General features: G+C 40.6%; 1 protein-coding gene across 4 annotated transcripts in view; it reads left to right on the top strand.

Annotated features, from left to right (window-relative positions):
* SMARCA2 (SWI/SNF related BAF chromatin remodeling complex subunit ATPase 2) overlaps positions 1-25071 on the top strand; it is a gene marked incomplete at both ends in the record, with an annotated part of 161983 nt that overhangs the window by 38564 nt on the left and 98348 nt on the right. For 3 of the 4 annotated variants that reach the window (XM_084239028.1, XM_084239027.1, XM_084239026.1), the window contains 10 exons: positions 2284-2337; positions 5247-5377; positions 5597-5654; positions 8033-8133; positions 9347-9494; positions 13566-13729; positions 15382-15448; positions 16118-16228; positions 19176-19418; positions 21134-21247. In XM_084239028.1, coding sequence (XP_084095154.1) covers positions 2284-2337; positions 5247-5377; positions 5597-5654; positions 8033-8133; positions 9347-9494; positions 13566-13729; positions 15382-15448; positions 16118-16228; positions 19176-19418; positions 21134-21247 — 1191 coding nt within the window. The remainder of the gene's footprint in view (positions 1-2283; positions 2338-5246; positions 5378-5596; positions 5655-8032; positions 8134-9346; positions 9495-13565; positions 13730-15381; positions 15449-16117; positions 16229-19175; positions 19419-21133; positions 21248-25071) is intronic. The other variant, XM_084239029.1, reaches the window with a different exon arrangement.

Here is a 25071-nt window from a genome sequence, read left to right as displayed (position 1 = left end):
CATACACTGACCTCGTAGCTTTATGAAGTGGTTTGCAAACAATGCTATAGCCAGCCTTATGGACACAAAAGAATACCCTCTTTTACTTGGGGACTGTATATATTTCATATAATATTGGAGTATATGTATTGAAATAGTCATCTTACTGTGGTGGCCCTGTGAGATTGGGACTGTCACTGTCCCTGTTTTGCAGAGGGGAGACCAAGTCATAGAGACCATTTGCTCAAGATCAATAACTAAATTCTCTGCTATACAGTAACAGATCAGGGATTCAAACCTGGGTCTTCAAATTCCAGAACCAGGTTTTTGAAATCTAATATTACATTGCATCTCAAATCTAATGCCTAATGGAATTTTAAAAATCAGTTTAAGGATTTTAAGTAATGGAAAAGCTTGATTGTAAGGTGGTTTTCAGATAACACTCTAGCTACGCAGAGGCATATTCATAGAATATGTCCTTTAGAATAGCTTTGATTCTATAATTTATGGTCCTTCAAGCTTTTTAATGTACTATTCATTGAAGTGGTGATCCATTTCCACTAGCTAGATATTGGAAATTGGCTTACTCATTGTCTCACTTGATTTTCTTTGTTGGCCAAATTTGTGACTTATTTCTGATTTGTGTGGAAAGAATGGTGGGATTAATTGACTTTCTCTCATTAATTAAAATAGTCGCCTGAGTATAGAGTCTGAGCATTCCAAAAATGAGAGCTTGAGGGACTGGTAGCAGGGAGGATTTCTTTTCTGGGCTTTTCTGTCATTGTTCTCTGGACATGGGAGCCGGGAACTCTTTGATGTCCATCACTTCTTTTTGACTTTGTAAACATTTTCACTCTGGGCTGGCATAAACAGGAAATTTCACTCTTGGGAAATCGTAACCAAAGTTTCTGCCGGCTACCTACATGCATTTTTTAATAAGAAAATTATAAAATAATTTCAAAAACTTCTAACACTTTTGGGAACAGCTTTTCATTCTGGACAAAAGACTGGATTTTAAGCATTAAACATTTTATGTAAAAGCTGTTTCGTCAGGAGACAATTGAGTTACTTCCTTGAAAAGTGAAAGGTATTGTACATTCGATGCCTTAAGCAAACAAAGTGGAGTTAATATTGATTCTGTATTATTATATATTTTTTAATTAGTTAAGGGGCTCAGGGGAGGAACCTCATTTTCTTAAATGTCTTAGTAAAGGAAATGACTAAAGTTGGTTTTTTTCACCTCATTGTACAAAACAAAAATAGTGTTGCTTTCTAGCTATAACCTTAATATAAGGATTCTGTAGAGATGATATTAAGGATTTCCTTGTCAAAGGGGCTGTTATTAAATGTAAGAAATTTTAAACTATTTTTGTGTGTAGTACAGTTGAAATTCTCATAGGTAAATATAAAATGTGACATAATCTTAGCTTTTCATTTAAGCTGTTTTTGTGGCCCACAGATCTTAATAGGGTATGACATAAAAATATTTAAGAAATGGTGGATGACAGATTTTTTTTCATGACATCACAATATCTGCTTCAAATTTCCCCTTATACCTGCTGTATACTATAGACGCCAACTAGGCAGAATGCAAAACATCTAGACAACTCACGGAATCATTTGTTTCTTTTGTATTTTTGTGACCCAAGCCCAGTTAAGAGTTTATTCTTTTTTGTTTTAAAGATTTATTTTTTATGTATTTATGCATAGAAGAACTGGAGTGTAGGCCAAAGTTGTGGGGGGTGAGAGAATTCACCAGAGACAGAGTGGGGAGTAGAGCAGGCAGATTTACTGAAATACACTGGTTGAGACACAGAGGTCTGCTGTCCATGTGGGTTAGCCGCCTGGCCCAGGATTGAACTAAGGCCACAAAGGTAATAGCTCTGAGACTTAACCTCTAGGCCACCAGGGAAAACTTGCTAAGGGAATAGGAAAGTTGAGCTAATGATGTCAGGATTCCTCTTCATGATACCAAATGTGGGAAGAACATTGCAGATGCTGACCTCTCTCGACGTTTCCATGTCTTAAGCTGTTTGAGTCCTAGAAGACACAGTCCACAAATCTCTAGGGTGTGGGCCTTGGCTCATACCCAACTTTAAATAACTCTCTGCAAGTTGCTAATAAATCATACCCTTTGCCTTAGATAGTAAAGAAAAATAAAAGTAAGAGGCATCAGTACTTGAGCTTTGTAGATGAGGAGGAGAAATAGGGAGGGAAATGCTGCTGCATAGCAGAGCCAGCACAAAGGCCTTCCTGCATCCATTTCCTGGTTCACAAGTAATATTTGACATTGTTGTTTTGCAGAAGGCTGAGGAGAATGCGGAGGGAGGAGAATCTGCCCTGGGACCAGATGGAGAGGTAAGAAAGTTCGCACCCAATTCCGCTGTGTTCTGCTGAATCACATGCCCCCCACCCCCTGACCTTGCAGCACCATTCTCTGTGTATGTTGATTTTATTTTTACTCAGCTGTTCATTTTTAAGTAAAATAGTAGTACATTTGCATAATAGAAAATTAGAATCATATAAAAGGAATACACTGTAAAGTAACCTGTTTCCATCTCAGACTGCCAATCAACTGAAATTAAGTTTTTTGTGTACCTTTTCAAATTTTCTGTGCACACATAAGCATATGCTTCTGGATACATAGACTGTTTAAGAGTCCAAAGTAATGCTATAATTACATTTGCCTGATAAATTATATAGAAACAAAATATATGACCTGGTTTGAAATTATAAAACTCCATATGCCAAAAAATTTATACTTTTTGTTAACTAATTTCTTGACACTTTCTGTAGGCTTACAGTATAGTTTCTCTTTACGGATGATGCATCAGCATATTCTTCAATTTTATTTCCTCCTATTTCCAGTATTCTTCTGAGTCAGGAGACTATATTTATTGGATTTTTTTTCCCCTGAAAAACCGATTCTTTGCCAATGGTTCCCATGAGGAGACAGCCCAGAGCAAGAGGGAAAGGGAGCCCTTTCAAACTACGTTTCCTCCTACAGATCTGATCAACCTGGTTGGAGGGTTGGGGAGAATGGAGGCTCCCCGCTTCCCATCCCAGAACCACTGTGCCTGTGAGATGTGCTGTGAATGTCAGCAACCTGGGTGCAGATAAAAGGCTGAAGTCACTATTTAGGCAGAAACCTCTCGAACAATAAATGTTGCTTAACCACTATAATCCATCACAAGGAAAGAAAGGAAGGGGATAAATGTCTAATGTGTAAGAAACTCTCAGGGGGCTGTTATGGGGGATGAACCCTATATATTAGAGCACTTAGAAACACCTCTTATTTGTGAAAGCCCAGCCTTACCTAGGCATGCCTCGCATGGATCTGTAATTAACAAGCATACAGGGAGGGATTTAATGTGTTAGTGTGATAGCGCTCTTATCTCTTATTAGCTCTTGAGAAAATTAGCTACTGATCTTGGGATTGTGACATACACCTTTTTTTTCTCTTTTAATCTTTGTGTGTGTGTGGGGGGGGGACCTCCCCGGTGGCCGGGGATCCAATCGGTGCTGCAGAGGCTGCGGACAGCCTCGCAACCCAGCGCTCAACCGCTGCGCCACCAGGGAAGGCCCTTCTCTTTTAATCTTAACACATGTGTATTGTGTTTGCTGAAGTTGGCAAAGTGGACATCTTGCTTGGTTTGTTTTGAAATAATGTTCTTATTACACTCTGCTGTGCTCATTCAGTGCTTTTGCCAAGGTTCTAATTCCAGCTACAGTGATTCCCAATTTTCTTTGAGGCATGACATAAGCAATAAAGCCAGCTGTATTATAATAGTTCAAGGCAAAGGAATATGATTTTTTCCAATGGAGATGATGACGAAGGGTAGATTTCCTTCTCTATCTTGTGAGCAAAAAAATGACCTTTTAAATTAATGAGGAAGTAGCATCATCTTGGCCTGTAAAGTAATGGTGCTCACAGCCTTTTCTTTAGCACACATCCCAGGAAAAAACAAAGACAGTCTGGAAAAAGCCTTTTCTCATTTAAAAGATAACTTTTATGTATAATCACTAATAAATTGTTTCTCACAATGCTTTGTTGAGGGGGAAAGTACCTTTTTTTTTTTTTTTTTTTTTGGTCACTTCCAATGAGATGTTGAAGATAACCTACAGTCTGCCATTTTTCCTGTCATTTTGTTGTAACGTTCAACTAAGAATAATTTAGAAAAAGTCTTTGGAATTAATGAATTATCTAAATAATGAATTTTATTACTTTTAAGGAGCTAGATAACTGGAACTACTCACAAACCCAACATTTCTAAGTAAATGTCTCACCTAGGGGTCTGCTCTGAGGAGAAGAGTCACCCTGTAATCAGTAGCATTCATTTGCATAGGATTACCCCATTTTTAAGCCTTTTAAAACAATTTGTTCTCTACAATAGGTTAAACCCAGCCTCTGCAATTTCATTTGTTCTCTTAATTTTCTGAGCAAACCATTTTTCAGAGAGTCTAATCGTGAACTTCAGTTCAGTCTGCATTAATTCTTCAGATTTTAAAGGAGAAGAGCTTTTTTCCTACCACATTCACAGGTACCAGTGGGTGTGCTGGATAACCTGGTAGTTTGGTTTGGGATTAAAGAAAATGGTCCTACGGAAGCCAAACCAGCCATTAATGAGATTATACAAATTATGATAACTGTTCCTTTCGCTCTTCTCGCTGAAACCAGGACATTGTAATAGTTTTTATCTAGGGAGGCCATGAAGTGGTATTATTTGGAGGCTGGGGACATTTAGTTGCAAATGACAAAAAACAACTCTGGTCTGAGTAGGAAGAGACTGCATTTATCTGATATTGGATAGCTTATTAGGCAGCCTGAAGATTGGTGACCTAACTCAGGGCTACCCCACATACTATGCTCTACAGCTGGGCAGTGAGGCTGTGGCTAGCTCTGGCAGTAAGCAGGAGCTTGACATGGCCACTTCCAGTGTATTGGCCACGACTGTGGTCTGCCCTTCCACTTGTGTGTCTGTTAGTCTTCACATTCTTGAGCTTTTCGCTCCTAGTTCTTTGCTGAGTGAGTGTGTCCACCCAGTAGTGCTTAGCACCTGTGCCTGCAACTGAGCTGCAAGGGGAGCAGGTGCTTTCCATTTCTGTAATAGGTGGACTTCTACTTCCCATCAAGACTCTAGATGGTGAAATTTCCAGTCACAGAAAAGGCTTCAGATCCTGAGTGGCCAAAAGCTGAAAAACATCCAGCTCAAAAGTGGGAGAACTTGTTAACGCCAAGCAGTGATATGTTTTTTTCCTCTCTTCAGCCTATAGATGAGAGCAGTCAGATGAGTGACCTCCCTGTTAAAGTGACTCACACGGAAACCGGCAAGGTCCTGTTCGGGCCAGAAGCACCCAAAGCAAGTCAGCTGGATGCCTGGTTGGAAATGAATCCTGGGTACGACATTAAAACAGAACTGTTGGTGTTTGTGCTTTTTTAGGTTTTTTGGTCCTTGTTAAATCTTGGGACTCAAACAGCAGGACCTTTGAGGAAGTGCTTGAAGTTGTTACCTGCATCTGTCATTTGTGCATAGAACAATGCTCATTAAGTCACATGTATATATTGTTTTCTAAATTAAAGCTTTAAGCCCCTTCTTCTCTATGCCTTTTCCTTTAGTTATGAAGTTGCCCCTAGATCGGACAGTGAAGAGAGTGATTCTGATTATGAGGAGGAGGTATGTATGTCTTTCTCTTTGGAGTTTCTTTTTTTTTTAAAAAAAGATCTATTTATTTTTGCATACAAGAGCCAGGGTACAGGCCAGAGATACGGGGAGTGAGAGGATTCACCAGAGACAGAGTGGGGAACAGAACAGGCAGACTGAGTGAAATACACTGCTGAGGGGAGCAGCGGGCAAGACAAGAGAGGTCTGCTTCGCCATGTGGGTTGCTCCCTGGCTGGCCAGGGATCGAACTCGTGCTGCAGAGGCTGCGAATTGCTTCATGATGTGGTGCTTAACCCCTTGCACCACCAGGGAGGCCCTCTCTGGTGTTTCTTGATTTGAATGTTTATGGATGAAGAAATTGCTCTCTGTCTCTGTGTCCTTCTGTCATTTCTTCTGCCAGCGCTGGCCTTCAGGTGGCTGAGGCTGACAATTTGCCAAAGCTTGGCTGGCACCAGCCTAACAGTACACTGACCTTGTTGGGGCTCCTGGCCAAAGGGGAAACTTGGCAAATTCTAAATTTATTTAGAACCAAGAAAAGAGAAGCTGACATTAAATAGGAGATAGTGGGCAGGTCTTCTGGGGTGAACGAAAGATGGGTTACACTGGGAAAGGCAATCCTGTGCCTCCAAGCGGCTAACACTGAGGGTGAGCTGCCTAAATATTTCTGAAGTCCTTTAGGCCTCAGAGTCTATTTGAAGTTGAAAGTCTGGAAACAGATGAAAAGGGCAATGTGGGCTTGGTTTAATGAGTTTATTGATCCTCTTGGTTTCTTTTTAAATGTGATTCTTGTTTGAATCTTGGGATATACTTGTTAACCAAAGAGAAGCACATTTCTCAGTCTCTTGGAAGGAATACTTAATCTATCTTGGACCTAAAATGATAACTTGGATATTTTAATAGAAAGAAAAGAAAGTGAAGGTATTTTTTAGATCAACTGCAAAATGCTTTATTATTACAAATAGGAAGATGAAAAGATTTTTATCTCTTTTATGAGAGTGTTGTTAGTGTGTAGTCACTAAACCCGATGTTTCCCAGTATAAACACACTTAGTGCAAAGAGCACCATGGCACAGAGGCCGTGGCCCTGGCAAGGCAGCATTGCCAATAATAACTCACCAGAATGTTAAGACAATTGTTATTTTCTACTAATTTGAGGAAATGTGTTTTCTAAATTAATTGTCTATGGACACATTGCTTTCACAAAGAGGAACAATAATAAAAGTTATGTTTTTTAAAAACCATACCATTAAAAAGCAAATACTTTGGGTCATGCCATTATTTTTAACAGGCAACTCTTTATTTGAGATATTTGAAGTTTACAAAATCAATTTAAATTTTTTTTTTTGTTTACCTGGATAAATATGCCCATTAAAAAAAAAAAAACCCTCAGAAGAATTCTCATCAAGTAAGAGACCTGGGGAGAAATGGAGATAAAAGTAGGCTCTTAACCCCCAGGTGTCCCCATTAGACTCACAGCTGCAGACAGCTCAGTCAGCAATAGGGTGAACTGTGACCTTGGGATCCTAAGACATGGGTCCTCGCCTCAGGTCTGCCACTTGGGCTGAGTCATGTCCTCATCTGAAAAATGAAAGAAATGTGCTGATTCCTCAGTGTACCCCCTGTGCCTCAATGATCTGTTTTCATTGTTTTGATTTTTAGCATTAATATCATGTCCATTATATTTTTTCATCCAAGATTTCTAGGCAAGGATTTTTGTTTTTAAATCTGTTTTTAGAGGAAATTCTACTGGAGCTTCTAGAAAGATTTCACCTTCAACATGAGTGCTTAGTAATGTATGTAATGAATTCCTAGTGAAGCTTTCAAACAGGTCAGCAGAATATAGTACCCAGCCAGGAGTTGCCAAGTTCTTGACATTGTCCATTGAAATATTCAAAATGTGTGATGTGAATTGGCCAGAGGCGCACAGGTGAAGCAGTGTGCTCACCACTGCAGGCCCTCAGCTGTGAAGGCATGTGGGACCATCGATGGCCCACTGGCATAGCAATGAGTGCGTGCTGTGAGGAGGGTTCCAAGATCTCCAAAGTCTGACTTGAGAAGGATAATATAGAGTACCATGAAGGAAGGGAGAGCAGATACAGTCTACAGGACTCTGTGATAATCAAACAGTGGTTAAATATCCATCTTTCCTGGTTTTCACATATTTATACGTGGGTCCTAGGGGATGCTCAGAGGTTCCTTTGTTTTCTCATTCACAGGTATTAACAGCAATGGAGTGGTTTGCATTACCTGGTTGAGCAATTTACCTCTTCTCTTCATTGTATTTACTTCGTTTGTGACTCTAATCTTCTTTTTAGAAAATGCCAGTTAATAGAGATCCCCTTGCTAAAATGGAATCTCCCCCAGATCTTTGTATTTTTGTTCCTTCCCCAGGATGAGGAAGAAGAGTCCAGCCGGCAGGAAACCGAAGAGAAAATACTTCTGGATCCAAACAGTGAAGAAGTTTCCGAGAAGGATGCCAAGCAGATCATTGAGTGTGTTTTTCTCAGTGCTCTCCCTTGCAAATGCATTTTATGAGGATTATGCCTTATGGAATTTCTTTTAGAAAGTTTGTTTAAGGAAGGAAGCTAACTTCATGCCCTCACTGCATTTGAAATGCTGCTGTCAGATATCACCCTCTTGCCTGCAAGCTCCACGCAGCTCATCTCCATCCACCCTAGGCCTTCCATCCTCTTCCCTAAATTCCTACCTCTCACTTCTCACCTATTATTTGCACTTCTGTCCTAGACTGAATTTATCAAACTTGCCCTCTAACTGACTGCTTCGCGCCCCACCTTTCCTTCCTTGCTAATGGCATCAGCTCTCTCCCAGAAACCCACCTGAGAAATGCGTCCCTTCTCTGTCTCCGTGGCTGTACCCCATCAACCACTAAGTCCCGTCCAATCTCCGAAACACCCCAGGACCCCCACAACCCTCTCTTCCTGCCCCCCTTTCTGAGTGCCCGGCTCCAGTAGTCCTCTCTATTAGTGGGCCCCAGCTTCTTACTTGCACAGCTCTAATATTCTAAAGAAAACTGTTGTATAACAACATGCAAAACAGAACATTTCAAAGCAATGAGACTTAAAAATAAAAGCCAGAAATAGACATTATTTTCTCCTTTTAGTCCAGGGCTGTGTCATTCTGCCTCTCCTCCTCCACTGAAGGTTTTTAGAAACCCTCAATGGCTCTGTATTGCCTGTAGAGTAAAAGACTCACTCTTCACCAGGCATAGAAAATGGAAGACTACCTTTCCTCTTTCTTATCTCTTGAATGTCTTCTTTGGCTGCCTCTTAACTACCTCCAAGCTTGGATCGTGTTCTGTGAATAGGATTTATCTTTGTATCCTAAGAGCTTAGGAGAGCTTCACTGGCAAAGCATGGATGTGCAGGTGTTCGCATCATGCTCGCATATGTCACTTGAGATCAGAGGCTTGCATTCACACTCTGGCTGCACTACCTTATGTGTGACACAGACAAATTAATTACCCTCTTTGAGCCTGCAGTTCTGCATATGCACCAAATGGGGATGGTGATAAAATGTCCACCTTGTTTAGTTTTGTAAGGAATGTAGGTAAGTGTGTTTTCACTGCAAGACCTGAAGTAGGTGATAGATAAACTGCAGCTGTCCTGGGCTCTGCATGCATCTGTTGGAATGAAATCAAGTAATGCTTGCACCACAATGCCTGATCCCCCACTTTCTCTGTCTCAGGACGGCAAAGCAAGACGTGGATGATGAATACAGCATGCAGTACAGCGCTAGGGGCTCCCAGTCCTACTACACCGTGGCCCATGCCATTTCAGAGAGGGTGGAGAAGCAGTCTGCCCTCCTCATTAATGGGACCCTGAAGCATTATCAGGTGAGCACCATGGTCTGTGTTTGCTTGGCAAGTCATGTTCTCTACTTGATTAGGACTGGAGTATGTCTTGTTTTCATACTACTCATGAGGTTTGATGATGGTGAGGACTTTTGTTTGTAACATTAAGATTCTGTCCAGTGTGCCTATAATTCTGTTTTTAGAGCACTTCCGTTTTGCCACATTTACTAGGGCATACCCATTTTCTCTCTTTTGATCTTGAGATGAACTGTGTTTTGAGAAAGCCTGGCTTAAGATTTGGTCATCACAGATCTTGTCACAATGGAAGACCCAGCTACATTCTGTGAGTTTAGGGAACATCTGTGCCTCATATTAAAGTAAATGAAGTATTTCTTCAAAAATTTTCAGGGGTGGGAAGAGCACAAGGGACTATGGTGATGGTACACAGGTGAATTGGTGGTGGGAATTCCATGGGGACTATCCAGAGATGATAAAGCATGCATTGTATAAAAATGAAGAATGATGTAAATATATATATAATAATTTTTTTTTAAATTTCAATCATCACTATAGTTTAATGCTATGGATATAGTCACCTAGGAGTCACCATCCACCACATTTACACTTTTTAAAAAGGTGAGCATCCGTGCTTTAATGAAAACTGGGCTCTAGACATAACAGATGTTTCATTTGACCTGCTGCATAGAGGTCAGCTCCTATCTTCTGTCTCCTGCCACTTTATAGTGTTTCCCGAAATGTGTTCCTTAGAACATTTGTCCCATGAGATGTTCTCAAAAAAGAAAATAGGTTTATGGTTAAATAAATATGGAAAATACTGCCAGCTGTAACTAGGATTACCAAGTGATTTACTGTCCCAAATTCAGATTCATATGAGAGTGAATAGTGGCCCTTATTATTGATGGCAGTCATAACCCAGGTATGTCTGGAGCCAATCAGGCCCATGGACAGTCCGCACATCCCTGACTCTGCAGAGATACATATGTGATCTGTTACCGCACATCAGTGCCCTGCAATAAAATACCTGCAGCTTCTCATTTCTACATTTCTCCAACTACCAAGCCTTATTTTTATACATCACTGGCTAGTACCCTACAAAATGAGTATCTTTTAGAATACACTTTAGGGAATACATGTTGTGGCTGACAGTTCTCAAACTTTTTAGACTGTTAAAAACTTGTCTCCATGTCTGCTGCCATTGCGCAGGGATGAAGGATACAGTAAGTCCTATTACAGAGCCGTCTTGATTTGTGTTAAAATGCCAGCTAGCTGTTATACTGCTCACTGTTGTTTCTGCTTCATTAGTGCAAATGTCAACGCAATATAAAAGGCAAATCCTGCCTTAATGTTATTAAGAGAATCACTTTGACCTCATGATAAGTTTTGGGAACCCTCAGAAGTCCTTGGAGCACACTTTGAGAATCACTGCTCTGGCCTTAGTAAATTCACATTTTCTTTTCAGACCACGTACTTTCGTGAAGCTCAAAGTGGTTTTCATCTTATTTGGCCTCTGTGACCTACATGTAAGAGCCTAGTTTGTTCTAATAAACTTTTTTTATATGTCTCTTTATGGGAGATGCACTTTTTGGGTTATTCGTAACTTTTCATGCCACATTGAATTCTCCTTACTGTCCAATACCCTTTTTTTTTTAAAGATTTATTTTTATTTATTTATACAAGCACTGGGTACAGCCAGAAGTGCGGGAGGGTGAGAGAATTCACCAGAGCCAGAGTGGGGAGCAGAACAGGCAGAAGGACCGAAGTACACTGCTGAGGGGAGCAGCAGGCGGCAGGAGAGGTCTGCGCGTCATGCAGGACTCTCCTCTGGTGGCCGGGGAGCAGCTGGGGATCGAACCTGCACTGCAGAGGCTGCAGGCAGCTTCGCAACTCAGCGCTCAACTGCTGCGCCACCAGGGAGGCCCCTCCAATACCCTTTTAAGCACCCGTCATCATTGTTTTTTGTACCTATTTCCTCCTAACTCCGCATCTAAATTTCATGCCCTCTCCCTCCACTAGGCTACTGTAGATCCCTGAGCATCTCATGCTCTGTCCCTCTTTGGGTTTTTATGTCTTGAGATTCTAAATCTGCCTGATGAGGTCCTTTCTGTTTCTCATTAACCAGTGACTCAAAACCTATCTGGATCCCTCTGTCCATGAGTAAGCTACCTATTTTCTTGCTTCTTGACAAGTTGTGGTATCATGAATATTTATTTAACCTTGACATAGCTGAGGCCTTCCTGCTGTTTCCTGGAGAGGCACGTAATCTTGGTGAAATATCCAGCCACCACACCTCCCCTCCCCACCTTCATTTCCATGATCTGGGAAAGTTCAGATCACTTCCCACAATTTTCATGAATGTCTGGTCTCCTCTGCTGCCAATTCCTGCTTCTGTTTTATCTGAGATTAACACAGATGCAAAATCCATCTCCTTTGCCAGTTTTCATTTAAAAAAAAAAATAACCCACTGTATTGAGTGTCCAAAAGTTGCTGGCATTTACTTGACTTTCCCGAAGTTCTCATGGTCTCAGGTTCCCTATGCAGGCACACTGCCCTCCACTCGCCACATAATATTTCCAGTCATTTCTGGTTTTTGCTCATTCCCATTTATCTTCTTATCTTTTGATGTTGTTGTCATTCTGAAAAACTTTTTTTTAAAGATTTATTTAATTTATAAATACAAGAACTAGGGTACAGGCCAGAGGTGCAGGTGGTGAGAGGATTCACCAGAGATAGAGTGGGGAACAGAACAGGCAGACTGACTGAAATACACTGCTGAGGGGAGCAGCGGGTGAGTCAGGAGAGGTCTGCTGCGCCATGTGGGTTGCTCCTGGCAGGCCAGGGATTGAACTCATGATGCAGAGGCTGCAGACAGCTTCATAGGGCTGCGTCTTAACCCCTGTGCCATCAGGGAGGCCCCTATTCTGAAAAACTTTTAAGGATACCCCAAGTGGCCTAAGAAAGTATTGCTTCAAACCGTGACAGTGCTCTCCCTAAAAAACTCTGGTCAATACAATTTTGTACAGATGGCATGGGCATGGACACAGCCACTGCATGTGTCCATGTTCATCACTTATTGTCTCTCTGACTGCCAGCTTCTAAAGGGAGACATGACTCTTACACTCCTAGGTATCCATCTGCTATAGCTCCTTGCATGGTCACAGAATAGTCATTTAATAAATATTTAAAGTGAAGTCAATCACCATTCTTATATAAAACAACTTAATATTTACATTTCCCTAAGCATAACTTCATTAGCAAGCTAAATTGACGTTAGCGATTATATATAAAAATGATCCTGCCATTTATCTGTGGTATAATGGTGGAAAGGAATTGGTGGCTGAGAGAGGGAGGTTTCACAACTTTGTATTTCTACCCAACCTTTCTTGGGCTTAACATGAGGAGTCCAAAACTGCACTGCTGGAGTTGTGCTTTTGTGCTTTAAAAATAAGTCAAACATGTTTCTAGGTAGTCAACTGCCAAAGCGCCGCCCTTGGGGAGTGCCCACATCGCAAAGTTTCCACAGGCTGTTTGGGAGCCTTCTCTCTACCAGGAAATGTGCTCCTCTGAGCCCCAGCAGTGTGTCCCTGGCTCCTGGTCACCCCACTTCCTCACTGAAGGGACCTCGCCCTGGGAGGGAGGCTGTTCATTACCAAGAAGTCTGTCTAATGATCTGTGATTTGCGTGCCAAGCCTGCCTTCTGCTTTGTTTGTCTTTAATCCTCACTTTGGCTTTTTGTTCTTGGAGTGGTTGGAATAGATTTGGGTTTGGGTTTTCTTCATTTATAATAATTCTAGAATGTCATATACTGTGAAATGCTAAGTAGGGCTGAGCAGTAAAGCTGCTTAAAATCCCACCAGTATGCTACAGCCCATCATTTCTAAATCTGATTAACACTCAGCACCTGCCAAGCAGCAGGGATGATTACAGGCTCATATTTTAAATTCTTTTTGTGTTGTTGCTTCCCTCACTTTCCTACTGTGGGAAATCCAACATATAGCACTGAGGAGTTAGGAAGTCACAGCCTCACTTGAGTTGTATTAGTATTAATTACCTGTGCAGATCTTGGATAATTGAAGCAATTACTCTTCATTTCAGCTCCAGGGCCTGGAATGGATGGTTTCCCTGTATAATAACAATTTGAACGGAATCTTAGCTGATGAAATGGGGCTAGGGAAGACCATACAGACCATTGCACTCATCACTTATCTGATGGAGCACAAAAGACTCAATGGCCCCTATCTCATCATTGTTCCCCTTTCGTAAGTAAAGTCATTTATTCCACAGCTATCTTTCTGTATGTTGTAGATCGCCCTATTAGCTTGTCCTTGTTTTTCATTTAAGGCAGAATTATAGCATATAGTGGGATTACAAGAGGGCATGTAATCTGGATTTAGGTTTTCCTTTCCTACTCCTCACCTCAGCCCTCCCCCAATCTCTCTTATTGGCTCTTTAAGCCAGGGGCATAGTGACTTTATCAGCCATTGGGTGTGGTCTTTACAGCCTGCTCAATGCACAGGGGGTCTCTGTCATCACTTCTGAAGTGGCCTAAGAGGGGGAAAGGTTTTGCTTTTTTTTTTTTAAGATTCCTTTGATTTTTTTTTCCCTTGTTCCATTTCCAAAAGGTTACACTTACTTTTTTTTTTAAGATTTATTTATTTATGCATACAAGAACTGGGGTACAGGCCAGAGATGCGGAGCATGAGAGGATTCACCAGAGACAGTACAGAACAGAACAGGTGGATTGACTGAAATACACTGCTGAGGGGAGCGGCAGGCGAGACAGGAGAGGTCTGCTGTGCCGTATGGGTTGCTCCCTGGCCAGGAATTGAACTCATGTTGCAGTGGCTGCCAATAACTTTGTAGTGCTGAGACTCAACCCCTTGTGCCACCAGGGAGGCCCAGGTTACACATATATTTTTAAAATCTCCCTTTGTGGTACCTTTTCAAGCAAGACCTAAATCAAAATCATAACTATGAATTTTGTATTTTGCACTGACCTCATTCTGTGCAATTTATGTTTCAGTGATTTGTTACTTCCTAGGGACACGTCTTTGCTGTTCACTGTTAAATTCCCTGTGCCCTGTCCACTGTGCATTCTTGGTAGGTGTTTGGTGGATGCTCCTGAGAGCAGGAATACCTGTTCAGAGTCACGCCTTTGTGATGCAGTCTCTGATTGTGGGTGTTAGACTGCAGCAATGTTCACTAAAATCTTAGAGATCTCAGTGCTAATGCAAACTTGGGCCTAGAGGGAAAAAATAAGGGTGCTATTTTTATATTTTCTTCAAGTTTTGTCTAAATGAGAACTGCTTGCACAACTTTTTAATCTGTATAATCTGCATTCATAGTACTTAGACGTCCTTTGCACTTTACCTACATTTTGAACATATATTCTGCTTTTTAATCTATATTTTGCATGTTCTGACTTGTATATAGGTGTGATGCTTTCAGAGATTTATAAAATAGTCATTCAATATTTCTTTCCCTGCTACTTCTTGACAGTTGTACTTAGCATTTCCATGTGCTTTTATAATTTCCTTTTCCTAACTCCACTTTTCTCTGAACTTACAGTTTTAGTTCTAAAGATTCCCTGCCTCACCCTAGCTATGGGCAACCCTGGTGCCCTATTAGAATTTCAGGTTTTTGCCTTCTATATTTATGCATTCTTTAATTTTTTTATTATGAGATTTATTTTATGAACCCACAGACAAACCTGTCCTGTTTTGTGGCTGCTTATTTCTAACTTATCTCTTGGTTCCACACCTTTAAAATAAATATGTAGTTGAGACATACTATGTTCTCTCGTCCTGCTCAAGGTGAGGCCTGAAAATGAATAAGAATATTTTTGTAACCACTGATTTTTATACACATCTCTTTTTTCTGATTTTTTTCTTTTGTTGTTGTTGTTCCATAGGACTCTCTCTAACTGGACATATGAATTTGACAAATGGGCTCCGTCTGTGGTGAAAATTTCTTACAAGGTTTGGAATGTTGTATTTATATATAAATGTGGGAAAGCGAAAAATAGACCCTATTTTCTTCATTCCATATGCACATCTGTGAACTGTATTTGGTTGTAAAGTTTTGTCATGTACATCATGTACTAAACAGTGAGAGTTAATCATCCCAAGAAGATTACTGTAATAAACCATAATTACTTTCAGATAGTGAAATGCAGAAGAAAATTGTTAATTATCATATTGCGAGGTTTCTGATGAGAGTAATACAAATGACAAATATCGCACATTCTGTGTGCTGCTGCCTGGCTCACTGTCGGCTGCTGCCGGGCCCACTGTTCCTGCAAAGTCAGGCAATTACCCAGGCACCCAGGCGGCCTGCTGTCCGCTCCCACAGAAATGGAGCCTTTCAGCAGAGCAGCAGGTTCTCCACTACCCCAGGTCGCAGTAATTTTCTCTCCTCTCCCTCCCCTCCCTCGGTCTTCAGTGGGAAAGCCTCCATAGAAGGGTCTGAAAAGTGTCCAAATGTGTGCGATTTCGCCAGGCACTTTCTTCATGGATAATGGGGCTGTATATGATCGGATATGTGCAATCCGCAGTCACGTGTCTGGGCCCCATTAAGCCATGAATAGTGAGAAATAACACACACGTACTCCAATTGGGTGAGATATATATTTTTTCCTTTCTATTCAGGGCACCCCTGCCATGCGTCGCTCCCTCGTTCCCCAGCTGCGGAGTGGCAAATTCAACGTCCTCCTGACTACTTACGAGTACATTATAAAAGACAAGCACATTCTTGCAAAGGTACGTTTTATAAAAAGTCTTTTATCTCTAATTATGGACCATCACACCGGAGAATATTCCCCAAATTATCCTCACTAGTATAATTTGATCCTTAGATGGCTTCTCCCCTCTCTCTCTCTCTCTCTCTGTCTGACATAGTCTAATATGTTCTGGGTGTGGGTTTTAATTGTATACAAGATCTGGAGGTTTGCTTCTTCATTTTCTTTGGTATTATTTTGGCGGGGCATGTCATTGATCCTGGTGCTCTGACCTATATCCTTCCTAGGTAATGAGTTCACATTTTTTTACAAAGATTCACCTGGGTTTCTCCTGCAACTGTTTTTTCTCTCCAACAGCCCTGAACGTGCTTGTGGAAGAAATAATTGTTTTTGTTGCCCTGGGTTATTGTCAGTGGTGTAACTTCATTCCTCTTGTGCTTTTGTCTCTTCCGAGATGAGTAGACTCCTCTCCATATGGTCTTCTCCATATGAACATTTCTCCAAGCTGTGGCTTTTGTGCTCTCCCTGCTGAAGATTTTTTGTGCTAAAATCCTGAGCTTTGATTATTTCACTTAGGGCTGTATCTGTGACTGTTTATTTGGAGCTGAGAAAGACTTGTTTCCTGCCGGCGACCCACACATCTCTATTTGTGTGGCTTAAGTTGTCCTTCAGCTTTATAAAATAGAATTTTTTCCCATTTATATCATTTTCCTTCCTATGATATTTATGTAGAATGATGAAGGTAGTTTCTTTTATGGATCAAATATGAAAACTTAATTTTTTGCCCTTAGTAATTCCTTTTACCCTGTGGTGTTTTGAAAGCACTATCATCTGAAAGTAAGTTGTGGCCGGAATTGAACAGAATCCCTATTTATGGGGTCTGGCCTATCTCTGCATTAAACTTCTGCTCTGGGAACTGAGAGTTCCTTTCATGCCATCATAGGAAATAACATAAAGGAAATAGGATCCCAAGGGAGGTTTAATAATTGAGATGGCACTGGCAACAATGCTGTGTTCCTATTACTCAGACTCAGAGATGAATTTGGCAGAGTCAAAAATGATGTGTTTTCAATATTACTGTGGGAATGTGTTTGTACATCTGAGAGCCTTTAAAAAAATTCATATTGTGACTTCTGTCTATGTGTTTCAAAATTCATCAGAGATGCCTGGTAATGAGATGTATTGATTTTATTTGTTACTAGAGAAATGAAGCTATAGAAAGGGAGAGTTATTTTTTTTTCCCCAAGTGAAAGACCTAATTAGTAGGAGAACCAGTAGAAAATTCAGAGGCCTCTGATTCCTTGTTTATTATTCTGTAAACTAAATTAGACAGGAAAGGACACTTAGGATATTGTTTTAAATACATTTAAATATGTTCATCTGCTGGCCTCTTCATGCTACTGGTATGGTTAGGACAGTTGATCATACAATTTTATTCTTGGAACACTGTTCTTAGAGATGATGGGGAAGGAGAAATACAAAGCTCTGGTGGTGTCTTTTAACCTATGCATCCTAGCCTGACTGATGATTTTATTCCTTTGCCACTGACTTACTGACTTTGCTGGTGCTTCTAATGAGGAAGGTGAGGCCTGGGTAGAATACATAGCTTTCTCCCTGCTCGCTGTCAGAGCTTTGCAGTGAAATCAGGACATCTGAGCACCAGATGCTTTTCTTGGCCATGGACACTGTTTTGTAGGGAATGGATAGGCTTAGTGGACTTTTCTCATTGTTCTCACTTTAAGAAACTGAGAACAATGACCTTCAGGAGGGCTGAAGGGTAAGATAGGAGACAGGAAGGAGGCCGTGTGTAGACTTAGGAAGGAAGATTGTGTCACGTGGTCATTCTTTACTTTTGAAGTTACAGTCCTGCTGGGGGAGCCTAAGTCTTTGTTTAAATCTGAAGTTCTGACATTAATAGAGGAATGACGTGTTAGGCTTGCCCTCTCTACCAATAAGTACATTTTTTCATTTTAGATATCTTAAGACCTGGCAAGGTTTAGACCTCGTAGACGTGGCAGCTAAGGAATACCCCTTATCTGAGATTTGTCACATCTTCTAATATTTTATTTTATTTTTACTTTTTTTAAAAAGATTTATCCATTTATGCACACAAGAACTGGGGTACAGGCCAGAGGCAGGTGGGGGCTGAGAAGATTCACCAGAGACAGAGCGGGGAACAGAACAGGCAGATTGACTAAAGTACACTGCTGAGGGGAGCAATGGGCGAGTCAGGAGAGGTCTGCTGTGCCATGTGGGTAGCTCCCTGGCCGGGGATCGAACTAGTGCCGCAGTGGCTGTGGATAGCCTCATAGATTGTGTCTTAACCCCTGCACTCCCATGGAGGCCCACATCTTCTAATATTTTAAAGGGAACTGATGTCCAGATTTTTATGTGAAATAGTCCAACTTTTAAATGTTAGCAACTAGTTCAAATTCTATATTTTCAAAGAATATGGAGCAAAATCCTAAAGGTAGAAGTCAGTCTATGTAACAGAAACAAAGGCTTGATGTCAGACTGTCTCAGCTGTGGGTACCTGCCGAGGCCCTCTGGGCAAACCCAGTCACTGACCTCTGCTTTGGGTGGAGAGCTGCCATCTGCATCACCGTGTGCAGAGTTAGCGTGGCCCTTCTGTCTGGGACAACTGTCATGATTTAGCATTGTGAGAAGGAGTAGGATGGGAAAACACAGATACTAGTCCTGACCCAACCATTTCATTTGAGCTCAGGTTTTCTTCTGTGTGAAAGGGTGACTTGGAATCACATGGCCCCTAAGGAACATTGTTGTTTTAACATTCCAGTATTCCATGACGTAATACATGTGCTGTCAGGTACATGAAAAAGACTGTCTACTGAGTCTTTACTCCCAAGGAGAACCACACCCTATCATATGCAAAGTGAGGGCTCTTTGGTTTGCCACACCACCACTTGCCAGATGGATGTCACCTGTGCACCCCTCCTCTTGTGTTACAGATTCGGTGGAAATACATGATCGTGGACGAAGGCCACCGAATGAAGAATCACCACTGCAAGCTGACTCAAGTCCTCAATACTCACTATGTGGCTCCCAGAAGGATCCTCTTGACTGGAACCCCATTGCAGAATAAGCTTCCAGAACTCTGGGCTCTCCTCAACTTTCTCCTCCCCACGATTTTTAAGAGCTGCAGCACATTCGAACAGTGGTTTAATGCTCCCTTTGCCATGACTGGAGAAAGGGTACTGGCCTAACTTTTGTTTTCCCACTGCAGAGCAAAGAAATGAAATTAAAGAACTTAAAGCTGAAAACATTAGAGCCACAGAAAATCCATAGGATGGTTTACAGTGTCATTTACTTTACCAGTTATTGGGTGGATCTGTTCTTATTTCAAGGTTATTTTTCCATCCTAAGAATATGGATCTAATGATGGACTTAGGATCAAGGACCTAGGTGAATCTAGGATCTAGGGCATCCAGCCCTCTTTGTCTCTTGCCAAGATGTTAGCCAGGAAGCCAGAGAATATTCCTGACAGGTAGAATGCTAAGTACAGCAAATGTAGAACAAATGTAGAAATGCTTGTTGAATGAGTCTATCCAGATCAGCTCAACCAGATCAACTCAACGAACCCAACACAAGCCCTGAAACCAATATTTCTTGTTATAAACTTGGGTGTTTCTTAAAGCTACTTTCACATAAAATTGTGTAAAGCAAAAGTAGTTTACACTAAATTTCTGTACATATTTCTTTTAGATTTTAGTGTGAATCTCAGTCTTGTGTATACATAATACTTCCCAAGTCCCAGGATAGCCATTTCCTCATTTCTTCTTCTTATTCTTTCCAATGTCTTCTCTCAGACATGATTTATGAAAGGAGGACATGGACCATTGCAAGAAAAGAAACCAGGACATGTTCTATTGATTAGTGGTTTCTTAACTATAGGAATGAAAAGCTACTAAAAGTGCTTTAGGGAAATTGATGTTGGAACTATTTGTCTCTTTAATTTTGAGGTATATTATAGGTACATTGCCAGTAATTACTTGTTTTACCCATTTGTAGAAAGTAATGTAAATTAGCTCTGCCCCCTGGAGGTTAGCAGAGAAAGGTGAAAGAGAAAGTGTGGGGATTTTTTTCACTAATGGGACTAAACTTGATCAAGGTCAAGGCAAAAAAAAGGAAAAGAATAGGGTAGAGAGGCTTAAAAACCCAACAACACAAACTTGGACCTACCCTTGTTCTTTGTTTCATAGTCAAGCCTTATCTATTGGTATGTTTCTGTATCCAAGACAAAGTTCAGAGCCTAATTTAATTCTTCATCCTTAAAGACACATTAGCTTTTTTTAAAAAAAAATTTATTTATACATACAAAAACTGGGGTGTAAGCCAGAGGTGCAGGAGATAAGAGGATTCACCAGAGAGAGTGGGAAGCAGAACAGGCAGATCTACTGAAATACACTGTTGAGGGGAGCAGCGGGCGAGACAGGAGAGGTCTGCTATGCCATGTGGGTAGCTCCCTGGCCCACCAGGGATCCACTTGTGCTGTTGTGGCTGGCAGTAGCTTGATAGCATTTTCTTTAACTCCTGCGCCACCAGGGAGGCCCCAAGAACACATTAACTTTTTTCTCTTTCCTGGCGTTCTGTCTTATTCTCCAGTCAGCCTTTACTGCCAATCATATTCCATAAAACTCTGAACTATTATCCATACTGACCTAAAACTGGTAGCTTCTGGGCCTTTTGCAGTAGTACTCAGCTTAAGACAGACACTCCCATTTAGGGGCTATTTTATTGCTAGGTAGGTGATCAGGAAGAGAATTCTGAGGTGTACTTGACACAGGTAGAAACCTGACTTTAAATGCATGTAAAATTTCAATCACATATTGAAATGAATATAACATAAATGTTTAGGGCATGAAATATCCTTTTTAAAAAATCAAACTCATCTAAGTTCCTTTTGTAGGTGGACTTAAATGAAGAAGAAACTATACTGATCATCAGGCGTCTACATAAGGTGTTGAGACCATTTTTACTGAGGAGACTGAAGAAAGAAGTTGAATCCCAGCTTCCAGAAAAAGTAGGTTGCAAATTCAAAAGTTGTGGTTTTTTCCCAGTGGATAAATGTGAAGTACCTGCAATCTGGAAATGTGTTTTTAACAGCAGCAGTCTTGTATTCTAGTCATGGGCAGCTTAGAAAGATCTGAAAGAATTTTTTTTTTTTTCCTGCTTGATAGATATTAGATGGTTTAGTGTAGAGACCAAAAGTCAACCAGCATTTTCAGTCTGGCTTGAAACCAGCATTTTCAGCCTGGTTTCAAAAAGGTTTAGGGCAGATTTTGTAAACTCATAAATTCATTGAGTCTCCTGACATCTTAACTTGAACTTACATTCCTTGACATTACCTTAATTAACATGATGTTTTCCCTTTAGTCTTTTTTTTTTTTTAAATCACTAACCTTATTGAGTTCACTCTTGCAAGGACTAGAGAAGTGTTCTTTGTGCTTGTGAGTCAAATAAGGATAACAGTTTGGGACTTGTATCAAACATTTGCTAGAGTTGATGGAAATCTATGTAAAATTTGATACTTGTTATGTCACTTCTCTGATACTAACTGAAAAAACAGAGTTACTCCAAGTTACAGTCACATCATCTAATGATCTCCACCATGGTAAAGTTCCTGTAAACAGTTTAAGCAAATATTTTCAGTTTGCTTTCTGGACACTGAGTTTGCATACCTTAGGATGTCTTCAGAGCCCTTAGCTCCCCATCTTTTGGTTGGATTTGGGTATTAGTTTAATACGTTTCGGATCATATTTTGGAACCACATGCGAGTTCTGAGTTTCATTCTCTTCAAGATAGATGGTTTGGCATTGTATACTATTTGTTGCATGAGATATTTTGAGTTTTCTCTTTAAAAGAGCCAATTCTGAAATGTGTTATTTTTGCATCATTGTGTTTTTCTGTGTAACAGCTCTGTTTTTTGGACAGATTGATTCATCCTGTTCATTTTTAAATGGGAGTTGGCAAGCTAGTTTGCAAAGTTGATCACTTTGCTAAGAGAGAATTTTGTTCCCTAATCCCCTATTCATTAACAGTTGGAGAAAAATTAAAAATAAATATGGCTCTTATATCATGCTTATCCCTGCAAAAGCCTAAATATTTAAGTATTTTGCTACTGAATGCATCCTGGGGGATTGAATACTGTTGATATTCCTTTGACTTCCTGTGGTCTTAGTGTCTTTGGGTAGTCCACTTTCTGTTCGGATTTTAGTTATTGATTGGATAAGAGTTTAGTTATTGATTAGATAAACTGAGGAATGGGCAAGTAGTCATGTGATGACTGGAACTACTTCCTAGGAAACTGTCACTGAGATCTGCAATTTATGGAGATGGAATCTAAAAATTTAAATTTACCCCAACCTTCATTTTTTTCTTTCAAGAAGGAGCTACTATAATTAACTGAAATCCTTCATTTATTCATTCCATAATATTTATTAATCTTTCTTATTTCCAGGACTAACTAATATAGAAAGATTTAAACACACACACACACACACACACACATTACAAGTTGAAAGTATGTCCTGTTTTAGAAAATCCATTTTATAAAACTTGAAACTTTTGCAGCACAAAAATTATGGGGTGGTCAGTTACATCACATAGCAATTCTTTGTTTTTCTAAAATATTTTATGGTTCTTTCTACAAGAGAGATTCCTATGCTTGGTAAGCATTTTGTTTTTTTTAATTTTTTTAAGATTTATTTGTTTATACAAGCACTGGGGTACAAGCCAGGAGCGGGAGGGTGAGAGAATTCACCAGAGACAAAGCAGGGAGCAGAACAGGCAGAAGGACTGAAATACACCGCTGAGGGGAGCAGTGGGCGAGACAGGAGAGGTCTGCTGCACCTTGGTAAGCTTTTAAAAAATGTATTTGCCCTTAGATTTTCAAGAGCATATCTCATGAATAAGGCAGATTTGTGGTTTGTTTTTTTTTTTTAAAGATTTATTTATTTATTTATACAATCACTGGGTACAGTCAGAAGCGCAAGAGGGTGAGAGAATTCACCAGAGCCAGAGCAGGGAACAGAACAGGCAGACTGACGAAACACACTGTTGAGGGGAGCAGCGGGCATGGCAGGAGAGGTCTGTGCACCATGAGGGACCCTCACTGGTGGCCAGGGATCGAACTGTCGCTGCAGAGGCTGCGGGCAGCTTCACAGCCAGCGCCCAACCGCTGCGCCACCAGGGGAGGCCCAGATTTGTGCTTTTTAATACCCAGGATATTATATTTGAAGTATGTAAAATATCCATATGGGATATTATATGTGGGTAAGTTGCCTTTCCCAGAGGTAATTTGATAATGGGTGGAAATCATGGTCTCTGTCCATGCTGGTAGACATGGGTTCCCACTGCATTTTCCATCTCTTGGGAGTGTGAACTTGGGTGAGTCATTTCACCCCAGGGGTCTCAATGTTCTCACCAGTGAACTGGAGAATAAATAGCATCTGCTTCATAGACTCATTGAGAGAATGAAATGAATGTAGTACTCATAAGACTATGCCAGGCATAGTGTCAGCTGCTACTACCAGATTCCTAATTTTCTACTCATATTACTGTTTCTATTAGTAATGGGGAGTTCCACTCTCCCACTCATTTTCCACATTCTCTGATTCTTGCATTTTCTGTGCCTGGCCATATCCCTGTCCTCTAAACCTTTCAAGATTGGTGGGGGAACTCCTCACTGTGCATGCATATATATGGTTATTGAGCATGTAGTTTGGCTGTTCTCTACTTTCATTCTCTACTTTTTCTTCCTTGTTAGGATTTTTTACCTGGGGAAAATTGGCCATTTAAGTATCCTTCCTGGGGGAAGGCAAGGTTTCTTCTGCCATCATCTGATTATAGCCACAAACAGCTGTTTCTTTATCAGCCTATTTATTGTAAGGCATCCAGAGAGGAATTATGGCTGATGGTAGCAAGGTGCCAAATAATTCAGTACTTCTCAGATGTTTTCATGAAAAAGAATTAGTCTGGAAAGTATTTTTCAATTTTATTTTTTAATTTACTTATGATAGAATTTACTCTTTCCATTGTATAGTTCTGTGAGTTTTTCAAATGCATAATTATGTTAAACACATCTACAGTCCAATACAGAATAATGCTATCTGTGCCCCCCTCCCCGCAATTCCCTGCTCTTCCCACTTAATACTCAAACTCTCTCTCCCCTTAGCTTCACACAACCATGAATTTGTTTCCACCCCTATATCACTTTCCTTTTCCGAATGTTATATGATTGGAACAGACAACACATCTGATCTGACCTTTTGCATTTACTTTCTTTCATGCAACATAATGATTCTGAGATTCATCCAAGTTGTTTCATGCATGAACAGTTGGTTCATTTTTACTGTTGAATAGTATTCTATATATGGATGCCCCAGATTTATTCATTTAGTTGAGGGACATTAGGGTTGTTTCTAATTTTTAGTGACTGTAGATAAACTTGCTATAAATGTTTGTATATAGATTTTTTTTTAAGATTTTTATTTATTTATTTATTTATTTATTTATTTATGCAAGCACTGGGTACAGTCAGAAGCGTGGGAGGGTGAGAGAATTCACCAGAGCTAGAGCGGGGAGCAGAGCAGGCAGAAGGACCAAGGTACACTGCTGAGGGGAGCAACGGGCGGCAGGAGAGGTCTGCGCGCCATGTGGGACCCTCCTCTGGTGGCCGGGGAGCAGCCGGGGATCGAACCAGCACTGCAGAGGCCGCGGGCACCTTCGCAACTGAACGCTCAACTGCTGTGCCACCGGGGAGGCCCTGTATATAGATTTTTGTGTGAACGAAATAAATACCTAGGAATGGGATTGCTTGGTCATATGGTAAATGTATGTGAAACT

Source organism: Talpa europaea, assembly GCF_964194135.1.
Source record: "Talpa europaea genome assembly, chromosome: 7".
In the NCBI taxonomy this organism is placed as follows: domain Eukaryota; kingdom Metazoa; phylum Chordata; class Mammalia; order Eulipotyphla; family Talpidae; genus Talpa; species Talpa europaea.
Note: the sequence above shows the minus strand (reverse complement) of the source record. Positions and strands in the feature narration are given on the sequence as shown.